Here is a 20,896-nt window from a genome sequence, read left to right as displayed (position 1 = left end):
GGCCTATAGGGAGAAGGAGAAACAGAAGGGGCGGGGAGAGAGAGTGAAGCCGCCGGAAGGGGTTCGCCGACCCCCGGGCAGGCCACCAGTTGGTCCTCCGCCAGTTCGATGGCCTTACTCAGCGACGCCGGCCGGTGGCACTGGACCCACTGTACGGTTTTCCTGGGCAGCCGCGCAATGAACTGCTCCAGCACCACTCGATACACGATCTAGTCGACGTCGCCCTGGTCGGCCATCAGCCATCTGCGGGGCCATCACGAAGGGCCGGCCGCTCTCCCCCAGGGTCAGCGATCGGAAACCGCTGACGATGTTGTCGACCCGTTGAAGGATGGCCCGTCGAAGGTCGTCGTAGACCAGGAGGTTCTGGACTGGCAGTTGCTGGGCTGCGATCTGTGCCTCTCCCGTTTGTCTGGTCTCGCTGCTGTCACCTGTAACTTACCTGTGTCCTGTTTCCCTCCATCTTCATCATCAGCTCGCCACAGACTAATCAGAGTGCCTATGATGACCCCTGTCCACCGTCAAAAGCAACTACAATGGGCATATGGAAACCGGACCTGGGAGCAGCGGAAGAAAAGCAGTCTGGTCCGATCTAGTTTTATTTTGTATCTCTTGGATGGCCATGTACTTATGTGGCTTACCTGGGGAACATATGACACCAGGTGCACTATGGGAAGAAGGCATGGCGGCGGAGGCATTGATGTTTTCTGGGAAACCCTGAGTCCTCCATCCATGTGGATGTGAGAGGTAGACAAAGTACACAACTCCATTACTTGAGTAAAAGTAAAAATACTATTGGTTAAATATTACTCCATTACAAGTGAAAGTTGTAAAGATAGATTTGTACTTACAGCAAATTTTGATTTAGTTTTAGTCAGTCTTTTGACTATAACATTTTAGGCATCTGAATTGTTTTATTTTTAGTTTAATTTTAATTGACTATAATAAGATTTTAGTAGATTCAATAGATTAAACTTCAGTACTTGTGGTCTGGCATCTGAGAGGCAGCTTTCTGTGCACTTTCAGACTTATCCACGTCTGCTCTTCTGAATTTTAACTTTTAAGTATGGCTATGGTTGCGCTTACTGCGTCTGGGAACTGCTGCCTTCTATTTTGCCATCAATTGATTGGTGTTCAAAAAATACTTTGAAATCATTGAACTTCATGTGATCCTACAAGAGTGATCACTGATAGGCTGTCTGCAAAAAAAAAAAAAAAAAAACATTCACATTTTAAAGACGAAAACAAATCATCCACTGACTTTCAAAGCGGCTACGACTTTCTACTTCGAGGGCCTTGATAGAAATGTAATGGAGTAAAAAGTAAGATATTTGTCTTTCAAATGTAGTGAAGTAAAAGTCATAAGTTTCCAGAAAAAATACTACTCAAGGAAAGTACAGATACTCAAAAAGTGTACTTAAGTACAGTACTCATGTGACTTTGACACGTCCCACCTACCTAAGCATTGTTGAGCCCATGTCATACACTTAATGACTTTGAGAAAAATTGGACATCATACAGTGAACAACTGAGGATCACACACCAGCGACCACTGGACTGGGGCCATTACTATGTTTAATATATGTTATAATAAACCATGTTTAAACCTTTGGTGGCATGCTGACATGATAACAATGATATAAGGTCAATGTTAAGATCCCAAAGTCGAGATTTGGAGACATGGAGACCACATCTAGAGGAAGAATCCATGAAACATTTCTTCTATGGATGTGAATTTATCCAGTTTTTATTGGATTGATATTGAATCTAATACATAAACACTAAATAAAATATTTGACTATCTAGCAAGGATATTTTAATTGTATATTATTCTTATTCTGTATTTTTGTGTCATTTAAGCCATTATGCTTGTAACAGTGATTATATTAGTATCTTCTGTATTTGTATAATATGTAAGTGTTTTAATATTAGTATCTTATATTAGTAGCCTGAGAGAAACTGCCTTCTACACTCTGGCCTTTAGGTGGAGACAAGATCAGCTGTTCTCCACGCTCACGCACACACACACACACACACACACACACACACACACACACACACACACACACACACACACACACACACACACACACACACACACACACACACACACACACACACACACACACACACACACACACACACACACACACACACACACACACACACAGCTGTATAAAGCAGTTCTCCAGTAGTTGGTCCTCTCTCTCTCAGCCTCCAGTGGTGATGAGCGCAGCTCCTGCATCTTCACAGGTACAGAATCAGATTTATCATGATCATTTATTCATTATTAATGGAGAGAGTAGAATTACACTGCATTATACAGATACTTGTTGCTTCTCACTGTTGTTTAATTTTGTAATTGAAATAAAATAATTTTCTAATTAAACAAAGGAAGTTGCATTTGGATGGAAAGATAATAATTGTATTTAATACACTAAAGTGTGTGTGACAGCTCAATAAACAGTGTGCATTATATAAACACACACGGATAAATAGATCATTCAATTATTCTAAAAAATAAAAAAATACTTATAGGCTATGTATTATTTAGCATATTTCTTTTTTCTATATTAATATGTGTAAAAACGTTAAACGGTTCATTTGATATAGACAGTTAAAGACTTCATGTTTAACTCTTTATTCTTCATTATAACAGAGCTGAAGGCACAGCTTAAGAACATGTCCTTTCATAACTTCTGTAGTGTATGATTGCAGAAAACATATACATGTGTGTGTTGAACATTGATGGAGCAACAGACTGTGTGTGAAAATAAATCATAAAAGTGCTTTATTCTGTTTAAAAATCATAAATGTATGAGGTGACGAGTGGAAAATACTTCAGCTAAAATTATGTTTTTAATAATGTGTAAGTTCATACTTGATCAAAACAACCACTTTAGCAAAGATTGAACTATTTTCTGTTTATTTTGATGAATAAAATAATACATTTTTGTTCAATAAATATACTGTCATTTAAAAATATAAAAAAAATAACTGATTCTGAAAGCATTGAAGGAGATCCCATAATAATTTAATATAGATTTACAGTAGTAACAAAAAATTATAATTAAGATATTTAAATGTTTGATTATACATGTGATTATCTCTAAGGTGAATTTAACATATGATATTTCCCATCTGAACCTAACCGTGTCATGTCATCTGAATATTTATTATCATGTTAATTATTGTGTCTTTAGCGATTTGTATTTGCTCCTTTAATGTAGAAATTTGTAAAAACATCAAATATTAGATATTCTAATCATGATGGTGAAACTGATGATGGTGTGTGGAGGATCAGCCGGATCTGGGATGTTTTGGGAAGTGTGTGTGCCATCATAAACCCAGCGGAGCGCTGCTCTGTGCAGGAGTGAGTGTGTGATGGCCCTTCACGTGGAGGGACTGCTGGCCATCGTCCTCTTCTACCTGCTGATCTTAGCTGTGGGGATCTGGGCGGCCTGGAAGAACAAGAACTCTGGGATAGCAGCCGGAACAGACCGCAGTGAGTCCATCATGGTCGGAGGGAGAGACATCGGCCTGTTCGTGGGAGGATTCACCATGACCGGTGAGGACCCTTGACCTTTAACCCTAACCCTAACGACTGGAGGTCATTACTCCAGAGATTTACACAATAACACAGAAACTGCTGAAAGGATGTATTATAAACGCGTTTATTTATGTATTTATGACATCATGTACGATGTTTGGTAATAAAGACGTTTCTGAATGAGTGTTTTGACGAAAAGAATACGAAATTAAACATGTAAATGCTTATTAAATGGTTCATTTTTCTTAGAAATGATGGTTAGACTTGAAGCCTTTATGTATTATGCATCATATTCATAATGTACATTATAAAGCATTATATCTGTTCATAATATATGCAGATTGTGAAATTGGTTGCTTTAATGCTTTATACGTTCTAAAGCTGTAACGATAAATAGATGAGTATTATAATGTATTATAACTGTGGTTATAGTTATTCATGAGATCATGCATTATATAAAGGCTTTATGAAGGTGTTACTGAGATCTCTCTTTCTCTTTAATATGCTAATTAGAAATAAACGTGTTGAAGAAAGTCAATCACTGGATCTGTTCGGTTAATTGGGATATTAAAAATGAATGAAATAATCAAGGAATGTATATAGTGTGTGTGTTTGTGTGTGTGTGTGTGTGTGTGTGTGTGTGTGTGTGTGTGTGTGTGTGTGTGTGTGTGTGTGTGTGTGTGTGTGTGTGTGTGTGTGTGTGTGTGTGTGTGTGTGTGTGTGTATGTGTGGGCATGTTTTCGTGAAATATCAGGACACAAATGAGTATAATGACATGGGTATGACATAGGTATTACAAAAAGAGGGTGAAATATGAGGACGTTCCCCATGTCCTCACTTTTCAAAATGCTTATAAATCACACAGAACAAGTTTTTTTTCACAGAAAGTGAACTGCACAGTCTCCTGTGAGGGCTAGGTTTAGGGGCAGGGGCAGTGTGTGTGTGTGTGTGTGTGTGTGTGTGTGTGTGTGTGTGTGTGTGTGTGTGTGTGTGTGTGTGTGTGTGTGTGTGTGTGTGTGTGTGTGTGTGTGTGTGTGTGTGTGTGTGTGTGTGTGTGTGTGTGATGGGTAGGTTTAGGGGCAGTGTAAGGGGATAGAAAATACGGTTTGTACGGTATAAAAACCATTACGCCTATGGAATGTCCTCACATTTCACAAAAACAAACTTGTGTGTGTGTGTGTGTGTGTGTGTGTGTGTGTGTGTGTGTGTGTGTGTGTGTGTGTGTGTGTGTGTGTGTGTGTGTGTGTGTGTGTGTGAGTGTGTGTTGATATCTCTCTCTCTGACTGCAGCCACATGGGTTGGCGGCGGCTACATCAACGGTACGGCGGAGTCGGTGTATCTGCCCGGCTCCGGCTTGGCTTGGGCTCAGGCTCCGTTCGGATACGCTCTCAGTCTGGTAGTGGGTGAGATGATTTTACTCGGATCACTCCATCATAATTCATGCATCTAAAGCAGTGCATCACCACTTTCAGTACCTCTAGGAATCAAAACGAGAGGTTTGTTATGGGATTAAATTCCCGCCTAATGTACTGCAGTCACGGATCCAAAAATAATAAGTAATAAATCATTTGTGCTGTTTTTCTCTTCGCTCTTCCTTTCACGTTCTGCGCATGTTTTTCCAAATGTTGCAGTTGGAGTGTCATGTAAATTAGGGCGGGCTTAAGCGTCACCATTGGTCCACTAGTTCTAGATTGACAGTTCCGCCTCTAGCCAATCAATGGAAGAGGGGAGATGACATCACTCCACATGGCTACTGATACTGAACTCGTACAGGGGAAGATAACAGTTTAATTGACCTATTGGTAAGCCCCTCCAATGGCAGTTGAGTATCAGTTGCGCTGGGAGTGGAACTCGGACATCTTTAGATTTCAGTGCCATAGAGAAACATTGAAAAAATCTGAAGTTTTTGGTTTGATGGTGTTTATGCTACAGAAATGGTCAAACAATGTGTCTGAGGTACTGTAACACTGATTCCAGGGATCCTGAGAGGATTTGCTGGTTGTCACACTCTCATTAAGTTATGATTAAAGTTAGTGAGTCAACAGCAGCAGGAAACTCTGAATATTCACACGTCAAAAGATTAAATCCAATCAGAAGCTTGTGACATATAAACTGTGGCGGCCAGAAGGAAGCAGCGTCTCCTGCAGGACCATGGAGAGCTCCATCAGACACAAGGTCGGGGTTATCCAGTGATGTTCAGGACCATGGAGAGCTCCATCAGACACAAGGTCGGGGTCATCCAGTGATGTTCAGGACCAAGGATAGCTCCAACATATCGAAATCCCCTTATTCCTCTGCCAATCATTGAGACCCGTTTCAGCAGGATTGCACTGGGCATTGCACCCTTGCCAAAGTCCAACCGGGAACACCGATACATTCTAGTCATCCTTGACTATGCCACCCGATTCCCAGAGGAGATACCTCTCCGATCAGCCACCGCATATGCCATGGCCAGAGAACTGGTCCAACTGTTCAGCTGAGTGCGGATAGCAGACGAGATCCTTACGGACCAAGGCTCGTGATTCATGTCCACTGTGATGAAAGAGACCTGCCGACAAATGAAGGTGCAGCAACTTAATCGAAAAAGAATGTCTTGCTGTCAAATGGGCGATTGAAAAATGTACATATTACCTGCCGAGTCAAACAATATTCTTAGTAACTGATCATGCCCCGCTGAAATGGTTGTCTCAAAACAAAGGGAAAAAGACACGAATCACTCGCTGGTTTCTTCAGTTGCAGGACTTCCAGTTTACGGTACAACATTGGGCGGGGAACTCTCATGCAAATGCAGATGCTATGTCCAGGAAGCATGACAGCTTTGGGATGTGCGTTCAAAGCAGGAGCTTTGAGCTGGAAAAGGGGGTATGTGGAGGGCAGAGGAAGCAGCGTCTCCTACAGGACCATGGAGAGCTCCATCAGACACAAGGCCGGGGTTATCCAGTGATGTTCAGGACCAAGGATAGCTCCAACACAGATGAGCATTGGTTCCCCTCTGACAGGGTGCATCATTGGCAGGATCCTGGGCACAATTAACAGCCACATAAAAGAGAAAAAAGAGGCCACAGAAGAGGAGAAGCAGGGGAGGTGAGCAGATATAGAGTGCTGGATGTTCTACAGCCCAGGCATTGGCCAGTCTTAACCCAACCAAGCTTAAGAAGATAGAGGCTTAGTGGAGGATGTGAGTAGACTGAACCACCTTGACTAATTCTACATCTCTTCTGCGTGCCATCCAGATGTAATTTGATGTCACAAGCAGCAACTTGAGAAAGAAGAAATACCTGAGTTAGAGTTTTCTCCCTATCCCCTCTCCCATGTTTATTGCTCTTCTGCAGTGATAAACCCTCCAAGTCTGGTGTGTAAAGGTTATACAACACGCACATCAACTCGGTCATCTTTATTTAGCGTTCATGTAAACACTACCTTCGGATTCATCAATCGGAATGAATTCATTCAGATTGAATCTAAAGGTGTCCATGTAAGTGTAGTTAGTAACCGAGGCAGGCACACATGAGTGATGTTGAGGCCGGTCGCCGGTACAGTGGCAGCTGCGTCTCGCGGTGTCAGGTCCAGGGGTAGGCACATTAAAGATGACTGACTGCTGAATATAACCATGATGGAGCGTCAGAAAAGCACAGCTGTGACAGCTCGTCGTTAGGATGGTGAATTTAATGATAACGGATCGCCAGGTACACGTATATATACTGGTGACCGTTCAAGTTGCAGGCACAGAATAAAGATTTTACCCCAGTTTGTCAATTGTCTAGTGAGCATCAGTAGGGAATAGCCATGAGTCACAGTGGAGTGATGTCATCTCCCCTCTTCCATTGATTGGCTAGAAGAGGAGCTTTCAATCTAGAACTAGTGGACCAATGGTGCCGCTTAAGCCTGCCCTAATTTACATGACACTCCAACTGCAACATTTGGAAAAACAAGCCCAGAACATGGAAAGAAGAGCGAAGAGGAAAACAGCACAACCGAACAAAAGAGTAAAATATGAGCTGAAAATGTAAGAGACCACAAAATACAGAGTAATAAAACCAAGAAAAACAACTTTTAAGAACATATTACGTTAGTTTAAGTTTTGTGCAATGTAATTTTTAATGTGTTTAAAGTTTTTCTTGACCGTGAGCTCCTCTCGCTGCAGGCGGGCTGTTCTTCGCCAAGCCCATGCGCTCCCGAGGATACGTGACCATGCTGGACCCGTTCCAGCAGCTGTACGGGAAGAGGATGGGCGGCCTGCTCTTCATCCCTGCTCTACTGGGAGAGATGTTCTGGTCCGCGGCCATCCTGTCAGCCCTGGGTGAGCACATATGACCATGTGAAGCTCCCTCAGTCCTCTCTGTATCAAACCCTCTGTCCTGTGCTCAGGGGCGACGCTCAGCGTGATCGTGGACATCAACATTAACATGTCTGTGGTGATCTCGGCCCTGATCGCAATCTTCTACACACTGGTCGGGGGCCTGTACTCTGTGGCGTACACTGATGTCGTCCAGCTCTTCTGCATCTTCCTGGGTTTGGTGAGTTTCCGACAGAATGAATAACATGAAAAGATTTTATTTATAAGTTGATTTTAAATTTCATGGCATCGACGCATCTCAAAAAAGTTGGGCCAAGGCCATGTTTCCCACTGTGTGGCATCCGCTCTTCTTTTTATAACAGTCTGCAAACATCTGGGGACTGAGGAGACAAGTTGCTCAAGTTTAGGAATAGGAATGTTGTCCCGTTCTTGTCTAATACAGGCTTCGAGTTGTTTAACTGTCTTAGGTCTTCTTTGTCGCATCTTCCTCTTTATGATGTACCAAATGTTTTCTATGGGTGAAAGATCTGGACTGCAGGCAGGCCATTCCAGTACCCAGATCCTTCTTCTACACTCCCATGATGTTGTAATTGATGCAGTATGTGGTCTGGCATTGTCATGTTGGAAAATGCAAGGTCTTCCCTGAAAGAGACGACGTCTGGATGGGAGCATATGTTGTTCTAGAAGTTGGATAGACCTTTCAGCATTGATGGTGCCTTTCCAGATGTGTAAGCTGCCCATGCCACACACACTCATGCAACCCCATACCATCAGAGATGCAGGCTTCTGAACCGAGCGCTGATAACAACTTGGGTTGTCCTTGTCCTCTTTATTCCGGATGACATGGTGTCCCAGTTTTCCAAAAAGAACTTCAAATTTTGATTCGTCTGACCACAGAACAGTTTTCCACTTTGCCACAGTCCATTTTAAATGAGCTTGGCCCAGAGAAAACGCCTGCGCTTCTGGATCATGTTTAGATATGGCTTCTTTTTTGACCTATAGCGTTTTAGCCCGCAACGGCGAATGGCATGGTGGATTGTGTTCCCCGACGGTTTTCTGGAAGTATTCCTGAGCCCATGTTGTGATTTCCATTACAGTAGCTCCTGTATGTGATGCAGTGCCTTCTAAGGGCCCGGAGATCACGGGTATCCAGTATGGTTCTCCGGCCTTGACCCTTACGCACAGAGATTGTTCCAAATTCTCTGAATCTTTGGATGATATTATGCACTGTAGATGATGATAACTTCAACTTTAACTCTTTGCAATTTTTCTCTGAGAAACTCCTTTCTGATATTGCTCCACTATTTTTCACCGCAGCATTGGGGGAATTGGTGATCCTCTGGCCATCTTGACTTCTGAGAGACACTGTCATTCTGAGAGGCTCTTTTTATACCCAATCATGTTGCCAATTGACCTAATAAGTTGCAAATTGGTCCTTCAGCTCTTCCTTATATGTACATTTAACTTTTCCGGCCTCTTATTGCTACCTGTCCCAACTTTTTTGGAATGTGTATCTCTCATGAAATCCAAAATGAGCCAATATTTGGCATGACATTTCAAAATATCTCACTTTCAACATTTGATATGCTATCTATATTCTATTGTGACTATTCTATCGTCCGTCTTCAGTCAGAACTGTGCCATACCGGAGTCTATGTGTAATGATTCAAATGAGCTTAGCTCATGGTTGCACTCCACTTGTGGCTCCTTTGAAAAACAGGCTGCCTAAAACTAAATCTGAACCCTGGCTGAATGACACGGCTCGTGTTTTCAGACGCGAGTGCTGTAGAGCTGAGCGCAAATGGAAGAAGGACAAACTGCAAGTATCGTTTCAAATGCTAAGAGACTTCTGGCGTCATTATCAGACAACTGTGAAAGATGCTAAAAGAAAACATGTATCTGATATTGTTCTGTCAAACTGTAACAAGCCACATGTCTTGTTTAAAACTATTGACTCTGTTTTAAATCCCCTGCAATCCTTCTGTATCGATACCTCCTCTGCTGTCTGTGAAAACTTTCTTCACTTTTTTATTGATAAGGTCACTTTTACTAGGGCACTTATCTCGCCTTCTGCTTATAACCCCTCAGTCTCTGTCCTCTGCTCTGCTGTATTTTACAAGTTTGAGCCTGTGACTCTGTCTGTGTTACAGGAGACTGTTGGTCATTTGAAGCCATCAGGCTCACCACATGATTCTGTGCCTCCTAGACTTTTTAAGGAGGTTTTCCCCACTGTAGGGCCATCTGTTCTTGCAGTTGTTAATAGTAGTCTGTCCTCAGGTGTGGTCCCTGAAAATTTTAAACACGCAGTAGTGCAAAACCTGGTCTGGATCCTGCAGATCTCAGCAATTTTAGGCCTATCTCCAAACCTCCTCTGCTCCTCTCTCTTGTGGGGTCCCACAGGGTTCAGTTTTAGGCCCTCTTCTCTTCTCTCTTTATCTGCTCCCGCTTGGCTCTATAATTAGGAAGCATGGCATATCATTCCACTGTTACGCGGACGATACCCAGATTTATATCCCTCTTAAAAAGAATGACACTGTCAGAACGCTACTCGAGTGTCTTGATGACATAAAGGCCTGGATGTCTCTTAATTTTTTAAGTTTTAATGCAAATAAGACAGAGGGGATGGTTTTCGGTGGTACCACTGGGACCCCTTCTGTTGAATTGGGTGCATTGACCAAACAGATCAAGCCAACCATCACAAACCTAGGGGTTAAAATTGATTCTTTCCTTAAGCTCGACAGTCAGATCAGCTCAACTCCAATTTTCTCAGTCTGAATCTGACTAAAACAGAAATATTAATCATTGGCCCTCCATCTCTAACAAAGAATGTAAGTGATATTCCCAGACTTGACCTTGAAGCTACATCAATAATTCCATCTGCCACTGTCTAAAATTTGGGTATCATTCTTGATCCTTCACTGACGTTCGACGCTTACATTAGTCAACTTTGTAAAGCGTCCTTTTTTCATCTGCGTCGTATTGCCAAACTCCGCCCCTATGTCAGCCCAAAAGACGCTGAAGCACTAGTCCACGCGTTCATCACATCTCGCCTCGACTACTGTAATGTTCTTTTTTCTGGACTACCAGCACACTCTATCTCACGTTTGCAATATATCCAAAACTCTGCCGCAAGACTACTAACTTACACTAAAAAAACTGCCCATATCACTCCAATTCTGTTCAAACTGCACTGGCTACCCGTGTTATCCCGTATCACTTACAAAATTCTTCTGCTTACTTTTAAGTCACTCAATGGTCTTGCTCCAGCCTATCTCTCTGAATTACTTTCTCCTTATATTCCCCCTCGAACTCTCCGATCTTCTGGCTGTGAACTCCTCTGTGAGCGGAGATTTCACTTATCATCTATGGGTGGCAGGTCTTTCTTTGTTACAGCCCCTAAGCTATGGAACTCTCTCCCCCTGGCTCTCAGGACAACAACCACGTTAAATTAATTTAAATGTAAACTCAAAACACATTTGTTTAATCAGTATTATCAGTCATGACAATTTTAACTTGACATAACAGTCACAATGTTAACTCACTACCAATAATCTGTTGCATCTTTACTCTAACTGCCTACCATGCTGTCTGTAATTAATGTTTGTTGCCTTTGTTTTTCATGTTGTATTGCAAATGTAGTGCGATTTGCAACTGCAATCGCTCATTACTTGGACTGGGCAAATGTCCACTGTCCATCTATGTGTAAACTGCTTGTTATTTACTGTTATTGTGAAGCGTCCTTGAGCTTGGGAAAGGCGCTATATAAATTAAACTTATTATTAATAACCAAACACTCGCTCACTCCAAACACAAACTGTCACAAGTATGTCAGGTTCTCTGTGTTTTTGTCTGGATCCTGCTTTCATGGCATTTACATTTACATTTACATTTATTCATTTAGCAGACGCTTTTATCCAAAGCGACTTACAACTTGGGGGTACAATAAGCGATTGGTCGTGAAGAGTCGAGTGAGCGCAACAAGTGCCTGAAATACTTGGTCCGTGTACATTTCTCAGTGTAGCACAGGCTAGAGTAGGGCGGGAGAGAGGAGGAAAAGAGGAAAGGAAAGTTTTTTTTTTTTTTTTTTTTTTTTTTTTTTTTTTTAGGAGGTTAAGTGCTCACGGAAGAGATGAGTTTTTAGTTGACTTTTGAATGTTGTCAATGAATCCGCATTTCGGATGGCGGTGGGCAGATCATTCCACCAGCTGGGAACGTTGAATGAAAATGTTCTGGAAAGGGATTTTTTGCCTCTCTGTGATGGTACCACAAGCCTTCGCTCCTTAGCTGAACGAAGGCTTCTGGTGGGGGTGTGACGACGTAGAATCGAGTCAAAGTATGCAGGAGCTGAGCGCGTGGTGGGTCTGCCGCTCCATCTGTAATCTGTCATAGTATTGATGGGTTTTGTCAGTTTTGTCAGAGAGATGATGATTGAGATTATCATACACTGTGTGTGTGTGTGTTTCTCCAGTGGATCAGTGTGCCGTTCGCTCTGTCCAATCCGGCTGTGTCCGACATCGGAGTGACCGCCGTCTCCGCAGTGTTTCAGCCTCCGTGGCTGGGCGAGATCGACCCGTCCGACGGCTGGATATGGGCCGATAACTTCTTCCTGCTCGTAAGTCTGCGCTCAGATATGGCTCTCAGTGATATCTTTAGAAAGAGCTGTGTTTTACTGTAGGATTTGCTACACAATCACTTGCATCTTCTTGTGTTTTGTCATTCTCGTTCTTGGATAATACGTTTCCAGAACTGTTCCCCGCTGATTGAGGACCCCATCCTGCTGCTGTTTCAGTGTGTGTGTGTGTGTGTGTGTGTGTGTGTGTGTGTGTGTGTGTGTGTGTGTGTGCAGATGCTGGGCGGGATCCCGTGGCAGGTGTATTTCCAGCGGGTTCTCTCAGCCTCCTCGGCTAGCTATGCTCAAGTCCTGTCGTTCCTGGCTGCTTTCGGCTGTCTCGTCATGGCCGTCCCTTCCGTCCTGATCGGAGCCATCGGAGCCTCCACAGGTAGAGGAGAGAGAGAAGCTCTGAGATCAGGGGATTGACGCGCGGCTGATTCCAGATGTTCCCTCAATCTACAGGGACTTCATTAATGTTGTTGATCGCAGAGCCTCAGTTAATCAGCAGATGTTTACTGATACACAAAACACATCACAAACCAGTTATTACATTACAGATAAATGTTTATTTCCTATTATAGATTGTATTGCATTCAGTAGTATATAATTAAAGCTTATAAGTGTGTGTGTGTGTGTGTGTGTGTGTGTGTGTGTGTGTGTGTGTGTGTGTGTGTGTGTGTGTGTGTGTGTGTGTGTGTGTGTGTGTGTGTGTGTGTGTGTGTGTGTGTGTGTGTGTGTGCGGCCTCAGACTGGAACCAGACGTCGTACGGCCCGGTTCCTCCGGTGGAGAAGGACGAGTCGGACATGATCCTGCCCATCGTGCTCCAGCACCTCTGCCCGTCTTCCGTCTCTTTCTTCGGTCTGGGAGCCGTCTCCGCTGCCGTCATGTCATCGGCCGACTCCTCCATCCTCTCCGCCAGCTCCATGTTCGCACGGAATATTTACCAGCTCGCTTTCCGCCAGTCAGTAAGTTCTCATACCGGTCTTATTCAGTCGTATGCACGTACTGTAATGTAGCGTTCACACCAGACGCGAATGACGCAAATAATTCACGCGAAGTTGGACGCTTGAACATTTTGAGTTTACTCGCTTCATTCGCGCGTGACATTCACTTAACAACAGACGTGAGTTCGCCTCATGGGCGGGGCTTCTGCCAGAGGCTCGTCTCGTTGAGAAATGGCTGACATGGGCTGTGTTTACACGTCTTTTTGTTAAAATCTACTGTTAATGTGTGACAAAACGTAGTTTTAAGAGTTTTTCAGGCGATAATGTAGTTGTTTAAAGCTCATATCTGTGGTTTCTAAAGAGAGCTTCTCTCTGAACATGTGATCTGGTGTGTGTGGAGTTGAACATGTGATCTGGTGTGTGTGGAGTTGACCATGTGATCTGGTGTGTGTGTGGAGTTGAACATGTGATCTGGTGTGTGTGGAGTTGATCATGTGATCTGGTATGTGTGTGGAGTTGAACATGTGATCTGGTGTGTGTGGAGTTGATCATGTGATCTGGTGTGTGTGGAGTTGATCATGTGATCTGGTGTGTGTGGAGCTGAACATGTGATCTGGTGTGTGTGGAGCTGAACATGTGATCTGGTGTGTGTGGAGTTGAACATGTGATCTGGTGTGTGTGGAGTTGAACATGTGATCTGGTGTGTGAGGAGTTGAACATGTGATCTGGTGTGTGTGGAGTTGACCATGTGATCTGGTGTGTGTGTGGAGTTGAACATGTGATCTGGTGTGTGTGGAGTTGATCATGTGATCTGGTATGTGTGTGGAGTTGAACATGTGATCTGGTGTGTGTGGAGTTGATCATGTGATCTGGTGTGTGTGGAGTTGATCATGTGATCTGGTGTGTGTGGAGCTGAACATGTGATCTGGTGTGTGTGGAGCTGAACATGTGATCTGGTGTGTGTGGAGTTGAACATGTGATCTGGTGTGTGTGGAGCTGAACATGTGATCTGGTGTGTGTGGAGCCGAACATGTGATCTGGTGTGTGTGGAGCCGAACATGTGATCTGGTGTGTGTGTGGAGCCGAACATGTGATCTGGTGTGTGTGGAGTTGAACATGTGATCTGGGGTGTGTGGAGTTGAACATGTGATCTGGTGTGTGTGGAGTTGAACATGTGATCTGGTGTGTGTGGAGTTGAACATGTGATCTGGTGTGTGTGGAGCTGAACATGTGATCTGGTGTGTGTGGAGCTGAACATGTGATCTGGTGTGTGTGGAGTTGAACATGTGATCTGGTGTGTGTGGAGTTGAACATGTGATCTGGTGTGTGTGGAGTTGAACATGTGATCTGGTATGTGTGTGGAGTTGAACATGTGATCTGGTATGTGTGGAGTTGAACATGTGATCTGGTGTGTGTGGAGTTGAACATGTGATCTGGTGTGTGTGGAGTTGAACATGTGATCTGGTGTGTGTGGAGCTGAACATGTGATCTGGTGTGTGTGGAGTTGAACATGTGATCTTGTGTGTGTGGAGTTGATCATGTGATCTGGTGTGTGTGGAGTTGATCATGTGATCTGGTGTGTGTGGAGCTGAACATGTGATCTGGTGTGTGTGGAGCTGATCATGTGATCTGGTGTGTGTGGAGTTGATCATGTGATCTGGTGTGTGTGGAGTTGATCATGTGATCTGGTGTGTGTGGAATTGATCATGTGATCTGGTGTGTGGACTTGATCATGTAATCTGGTGTGTGTGGAGTTGAACATGTGATCTGGTGTGTGTGGAGCTGATCATGTGATCTGGTGTGTGTGGAGTTGAACATGTGATCTGGTATGTGTGGAGTTGAACACGTGATCTGGTGTGTGTGGAGTTGAACACGTGATCTGGTGTGTGTGGAGTTGAACATGTGATCTGGTGTGTGTGGAGTTGAACATGTGATCTGGTGTGTGTGGAGTTGAACATGTGATCTGGTGTGTGTGCAGTTGAACATGTGATCTGGTGTGTGTGGAGCTGAACATGTGATCTGGTGTGTGTGGAGTTGAACATGTGATCTGGAGTGTGTGGAGTTGAACATGTGATCTGGTGTGTCTGGAGTTGAACATGTGATCTGGTGTGTGTGGAGTTGAACATGTGATCTGGAGTGTGTGGAGCTGAACATGTGATCTGGTGTGTGTGGAGCTGAACATGTGATCTGGTGTGTGTGGAGCTGAACATGTGATCTGGTGTGTGTGGAGTTGAACATGTGATCTGGAGTGTGTGGAGCTGAACATGTGATCTGGTGTGTGTGGAGCTGAACATGTGATCTGGTATGTGTGGAGTTGAACATGTGATCTGGAGTGTGTGGAGTTGAACATGTGATCTGGTGTGTGTGGAGTTGAACATGTGATCTGGTGTGTGTGGAGTTGAACATGTGATCTGGTGTGTGTGGAGTTGAACATGTGATCTGGTGTGTGTGGAGTTGAACATGTGATCTGGTGTGTGTGCAGTTGAACATGTGATCTGGTGTGTGTGGAGCTGAACATGTGATCTGGTGTGTGTGGAGTTGAACATGTGATCTGGAGTGTGTGGAGTTGAACATGTGATCTGGTGTGTCTGGAGTTGAACATGTGATCTGGTGTGTGTGGAGCTGAACATGTGATCTGGTGTGTGTGTGTGTGTGGAGCTGAACATGTGATCTGGTGTGTGTGTGGAGTTGAACATGTGGTCTGGTATGTATGGAGTTGAACATGTGATCTGGTGAGTGTGGAGTTGAACATGTGATCTGGTGTGTGTGGAGCTGAACATGTGATCTGGTGTGTGTGGAGCTGAACATGTGATATGGTGTGTGTGGAGTTGAACATGTGATCTGGTGTGTGTGGAGTTGATCATGTGATCTGGTGTGTGTGTGGAGTTGAACATGTGATCTGGTGTGTGTGGAGTTTAACATGTGATCTGGTGTGTGTGGAGCTGAACATGTGATCTGGTGTGTGTGGAGTTGGACATGTGATCTGGAGTGTGTGGAGTTGATCATGTGATCTGGTGTGTGTGGAGTTGAACATGTGATCTGGTGTGTGTGGAGTTGATCATGTGATCTGGTGTGTGTGGAGTTGAACATGTGATCTGGTGAGTGTGGAGTTGAACATGTGATCTGGTGTGTGTGGAGTTGATCATGTGATCTGGTGTGTGTGGAGTTGATCATGTGATCTGGTGAGTGTGGAGTTGATCATGTGATCTGGTGTGTGTGGAGTTGGACATGTGATCTGGTGTGTGTGGAGTTGATCATGTGATCTGGTGTGTGTGGAGCTGAACATGTGATCTGGTGTGTGTGGAGTTGAACATGTGATCTGGTGTGTGTGGAGTTGATCATGTGATCTGGTGTGTGTGGAGTTGATCATGTGATCTGGTGTGTGTGGAGTTGATCATGTGATCTGGTGTGTGTGGAGTTGAACATGTGATCTGGTGTGTGTGGAGTTGATCATGTGATCTGGTGTGTGTGGAGTTGAACATGTGATCTGGTGTGTGTGGAGTTGATCATGTGATCTGGTGAGTGTGGAGAGTGTGGAGTTGATCATGTGATCTGGTGAGTGTGGAGTTGATCATGTGATCTGGTGTGTGTGGAGTTGATCATGTGATCTGGTGTGTGTGGAGTTGATCAGGTGTGTGTGGAGTTGATCATGTGATCTGGTGTGTGTGGAGTTGATCATGTGATCTGGTGAGTGTGGAGTTGATCGTGTGATCTGGTGTGTGTGGAGTTGATCATGTGATCTGGTGAGTGTGGAGTTGATCATGTGATCTGGTGTGTGTGGAGTTGATCATGTGATCTGGTGTGTGTGGAGTTGATCATGTGATCTGGTGTGTGTGGAGCTGAACATGTGATCTGGTGTGTGTGGAGTTGATCATGTGATCTGGTGTGTGTGGAGTTGATCATGTGATCTGGTGTGTGTGGAGTTGATCATGTGATCTGGTGTGTGTGGAGTTGAACATGTGATCTGGTGTGTGTGGAGTTGATCATGTGATCTGGTGTGTGTGGAGTTGAACATGTGATCTGGTGTGTGTGGAGTTGATCATGTGATCTGGTGAGTGTGGAGTTGTGAGCTCCAGTGAGATCAGCCTTTCCTCAGCCAGTCCTTCTGCCGCTGGCTCTGATGTCTCTGTGGCGTCTCCAGCTATAATTTGTCTTGTGTTGATCTAATGGCTGATCTTTGCTCTCATGGATCTATAATTTGTTCCCTGGCAAATCGTTTAGGCTGAGGGCAAAGAGAAGTTACATAACTTGTTTATTTTTAGGCTATTTAACTTTACATTACAGTTGTTGCCGACTAGCACTGACTTTGAATGTCTGACTGAATTGTTTGCTTTATTTAATGTGTAGCTTATTATACCTTTTACTTATACTTTTGTATTATTGATCAAACATAAACTTGCATTTAACAAAAAGAGACTGTGTTGTGTTTCATGTCATTTAATGTTATCAGAGTGACAATCATATTGTCTGAACCAGATATTAATATATGATTAATATAAACCAGATTTTCTCCTCATTGTTGTCACTACTAGAGCAAGCTCCTGATTGGTTAACGTGGCACGAATATCCGCCAAAGTTCAGATTTTTCAACTTGGGCGAACACGCGTCAAACGCTCAATTTGCACCGTGTCATTCGTGTGAATCGCGTCATTCGCTCCGCCTCATTCGCGCGAATCGCACCGCAGAATATGTCTATTCGCGTCTTTGCATTGACTTAACATGTAAATCACTCGTGCAAATCACTTCATTCGCGTCCAGTGTGAACGCACCATGAGAGTAATATAAAACACAATGTATTTTGTATGAATATTATTATTAGAAACTGAAGTGTCGAGTGACCCTGCAATGTGTTGACGTATTTTATTGCAAACACACACTGAGTAACGCACTAAAGATGCAGCCTTACCTCTGATCCAGACAGGCAAACGCAACAAACGCCTTTTATACAGACCTGGACTGCATCTCAATCAGCTCCCTAGTTCAGTAGTCAGGGCACTGATCAGGACATAAGTCAATGGGCTGACTCCCTGATCAGTGCCTGAACTAGGGAACTGATTGAGATGCAGTCCAGGTCTGTATAAAAGGCGTTTGTTGCGTTTGCCTGTCTGGATCAGAGGTAAGGCTGCATCTTTAGTGCGTTACTCAGTGTGTGTTTGCTAAAGAAAATAAACCATTAAAATGATGTGAGATAAGGACTTTATATGGTAGCACTTTATTTTACAGTCCTGTTCCCCATGTGCGTACTAGGTCCTTATTATAGCTATAACAATAACTGTTATAAATAGCTACTGACCCTGAACCTGATCCTAACCTTATATTACCAGTACTTTCTCAGATGAGTACACTGGAAGTACATGTACTGTAAAATAAACATATCAGTCTTCTAGAAACAAATGTATTGTTCACAACTTTTATGAGCGTAAATACAATCGTCAGAACTCAGAAGCTATAAACGAACTACACCACGGTCACATGACCTCAACATCACCATGACTAAGCTTCAACAACTCTTTCAGTCTTTGTTTAAAGGCGATCTATTATACCCCTTTTTACTAAATGCAATATGAGTCTCAGGCATACACAGAAAGAGTCCGTGAAGTTTCATCTCAAAATACCCCACAGATCATTTATTATAACATGTCCAATCTGCCCCTATTTGGGTGTGAGAAAAACATGCAGTTTTGTGTGTACCTTTAAATGCAAATGAGCTGCTGCTCCCCGCCCCCTTTCTAGAAGAGGGCGGGGGCTTTACAGCTCGTGCTTCAGAAAAAGACCTGTGCCCGGTTGCATAAAGCACCTTAAGTTTTTCCCTCAAGTATGAACTTAAAGGGTTAGTTCACCCAAAAATGAAAATTCTGTCATTAATTACTCTTACTTATGTCGTTCGACACCCGTCAGACCTCCGTTCATCTTCGGAACACAAATGAAGATATTTTAGCTGAAATCCGATGGCTCTGAAAGGCCTCCATTGGCACAATGCACTTTACACTCTCAAGACCCTTAAAAGGTACTAAAGACGTCATTACAATCCATCTCACTACAGTGCAGGTTCTACAATAACTTTATAAAGTGGCGAGAATAGTTTTTGTGCGCAAAAAAAACCTCAATAACGACTTATATAGTGATGACGGATTTCAAAACACGGCCTCATGAAGCTTCGAAGCGTTATGCTACCAATGGTACCAATTACCATTGCTAAGATGGTCCAAAGGGTTCTCCCTATCCCTAAAAACTCTTCTTGGCACATAATGATCTTCAGCTGGTTCAGCCATGTTGTCTTATTTTTGTCCGCGTTACTCTTAAGGTTACGATTTCCAAATCTTAAGTTATACTTAGGGAAATGACCATTAAGGGGTTTTATGCAACACTTAACGCTTTTTAAGGGATTACTTGAGTGAAAAAACTGCATTTAAGGGGAATTCTAAGTGTTTATGACGTTTCCCTTAAAGTAACACTTAAGGGTTTTTTTCTGCAACACCCTTAGGTTTAAGGGAAACATAAGGGCGAACTTAAGGGAAAATTACACTTAAGGTGCTTTAACAACCGGGCACTGGATCTTCAAATACTTCACATGAATCAGCCTTTCTTCTTCAGAATAATGTCTCGGGTCCGCGGTGACTCCATGTCTTGTGTTTGCGTGTCTCCGGCAGGCGTCGGACGGAGAGATCGTGTGGGTGATGAGGATCACCATCTTCGTGTTCGGAGCGCTGGCCACCGCCATGGCCCTGCTGACGGGCTCTGTGTACGGCCTGTGGTACCTGAGCTCGGACCTGGTGTACGTCATCATCTTCCCACAGCTGCTCTGCGTGCTGTTCGTCAAGGGCACCAACACCTACGGCTCGGTGGCCGGGTACGTCTTCGGCCTGCTGCTGCGGGTGGGCGGAGGGGAGCCGTACCTCCGCCTGCCTCCGTTCATCTACTATCCCGGCTGGCGGCCGCGGGAGAAGCAGCACCGCCTGACGCAGGAGGTGGAGCGCTACGTGGAGCAGAGGTTCCCCTACAAGACCATCTCCATGCTCGCTTCGCTTCTGAGCAACGCCGCCTTCTCCTATCTGGCCAAATACCTGTTCGAAAGTGGGACTCTCTCGCCCAAGTATGACTTCCTGGACGCGGTAGTTTCCAAACACAGCAAGGAAACGATGGACAAGACGACGCTCGTCACGCACGATAACATCGTTCTGTCGGAGCTGGCCGCGGTGAAGCCGAGGCACGGGGGCTCTCTAGCGGGAACCTTCATAAACACGGACGCCCTGAGGGACGAGGACGCCAACGATCAGCACCAGCACTGAGACTGCTGAGGACCAATCAGAGGAGAACTGTGACGAATCAAGTACTGCATTGATCATTATGTGCCTGTATGTCGTCTTGTTTTGAGGAAATGGCTCATGGTTACTCGCCCTCATGTCTCGTGTTGGCATACAGTGAAAGCAAACGGTGGCTGTCAAGCTCCAAAGAGGATAGAACAGAAGTCATCATGACCTCCTGCTTTATATTA

At 44.1% G+C, this 20,896-nt stretch overlaps 1 protein-coding gene across 1 annotated transcript; it reads left to right on the top strand.

Annotated features, from left to right (window-relative positions):
- Nucleotides 1-3,381: 3,381 nt before the first annotated feature.
- Nucleotides 3,382-20,690, top strand: LOC307129469 (high-affinity choline transporter 1; the record flags this gene model as incomplete). Its single annotated transcript, XM_079821909.1, has 8 exons — nucleotides 3,382-3,565; nucleotides 4,837-4,950; nucleotides 7,692-7,847; nucleotides 7,916-8,064; nucleotides 12,313-12,456; nucleotides 12,691-12,844; nucleotides 13,205-13,422; nucleotides 20,052-20,690. 8 exons carry the CDS (start codon nucleotides 3,382-3,384, stop codon nucleotides 20,688-20,690), a joined length of 1,758 nt encoding a protein of 585 aa, XP_079678035.1.
- Between the last annotated feature and the right edge of the window lie 206 nt (nucleotides 20,691-20,896).

Source organism: Gobio gobio (genome assembly GCF_949357685.1).
Source record: "Gobio gobio genome assembly, chromosome: 7".
NCBI lineage: Eukaryota > Metazoa > Chordata > Actinopteri > Cypriniformes > Gobionidae > Gobio > Gobio gobio.
The sequence above is the reverse complement of the archived record's forward strand: the minus strand, read 5'-3'. Positions and strand labels throughout refer to the sequence as shown.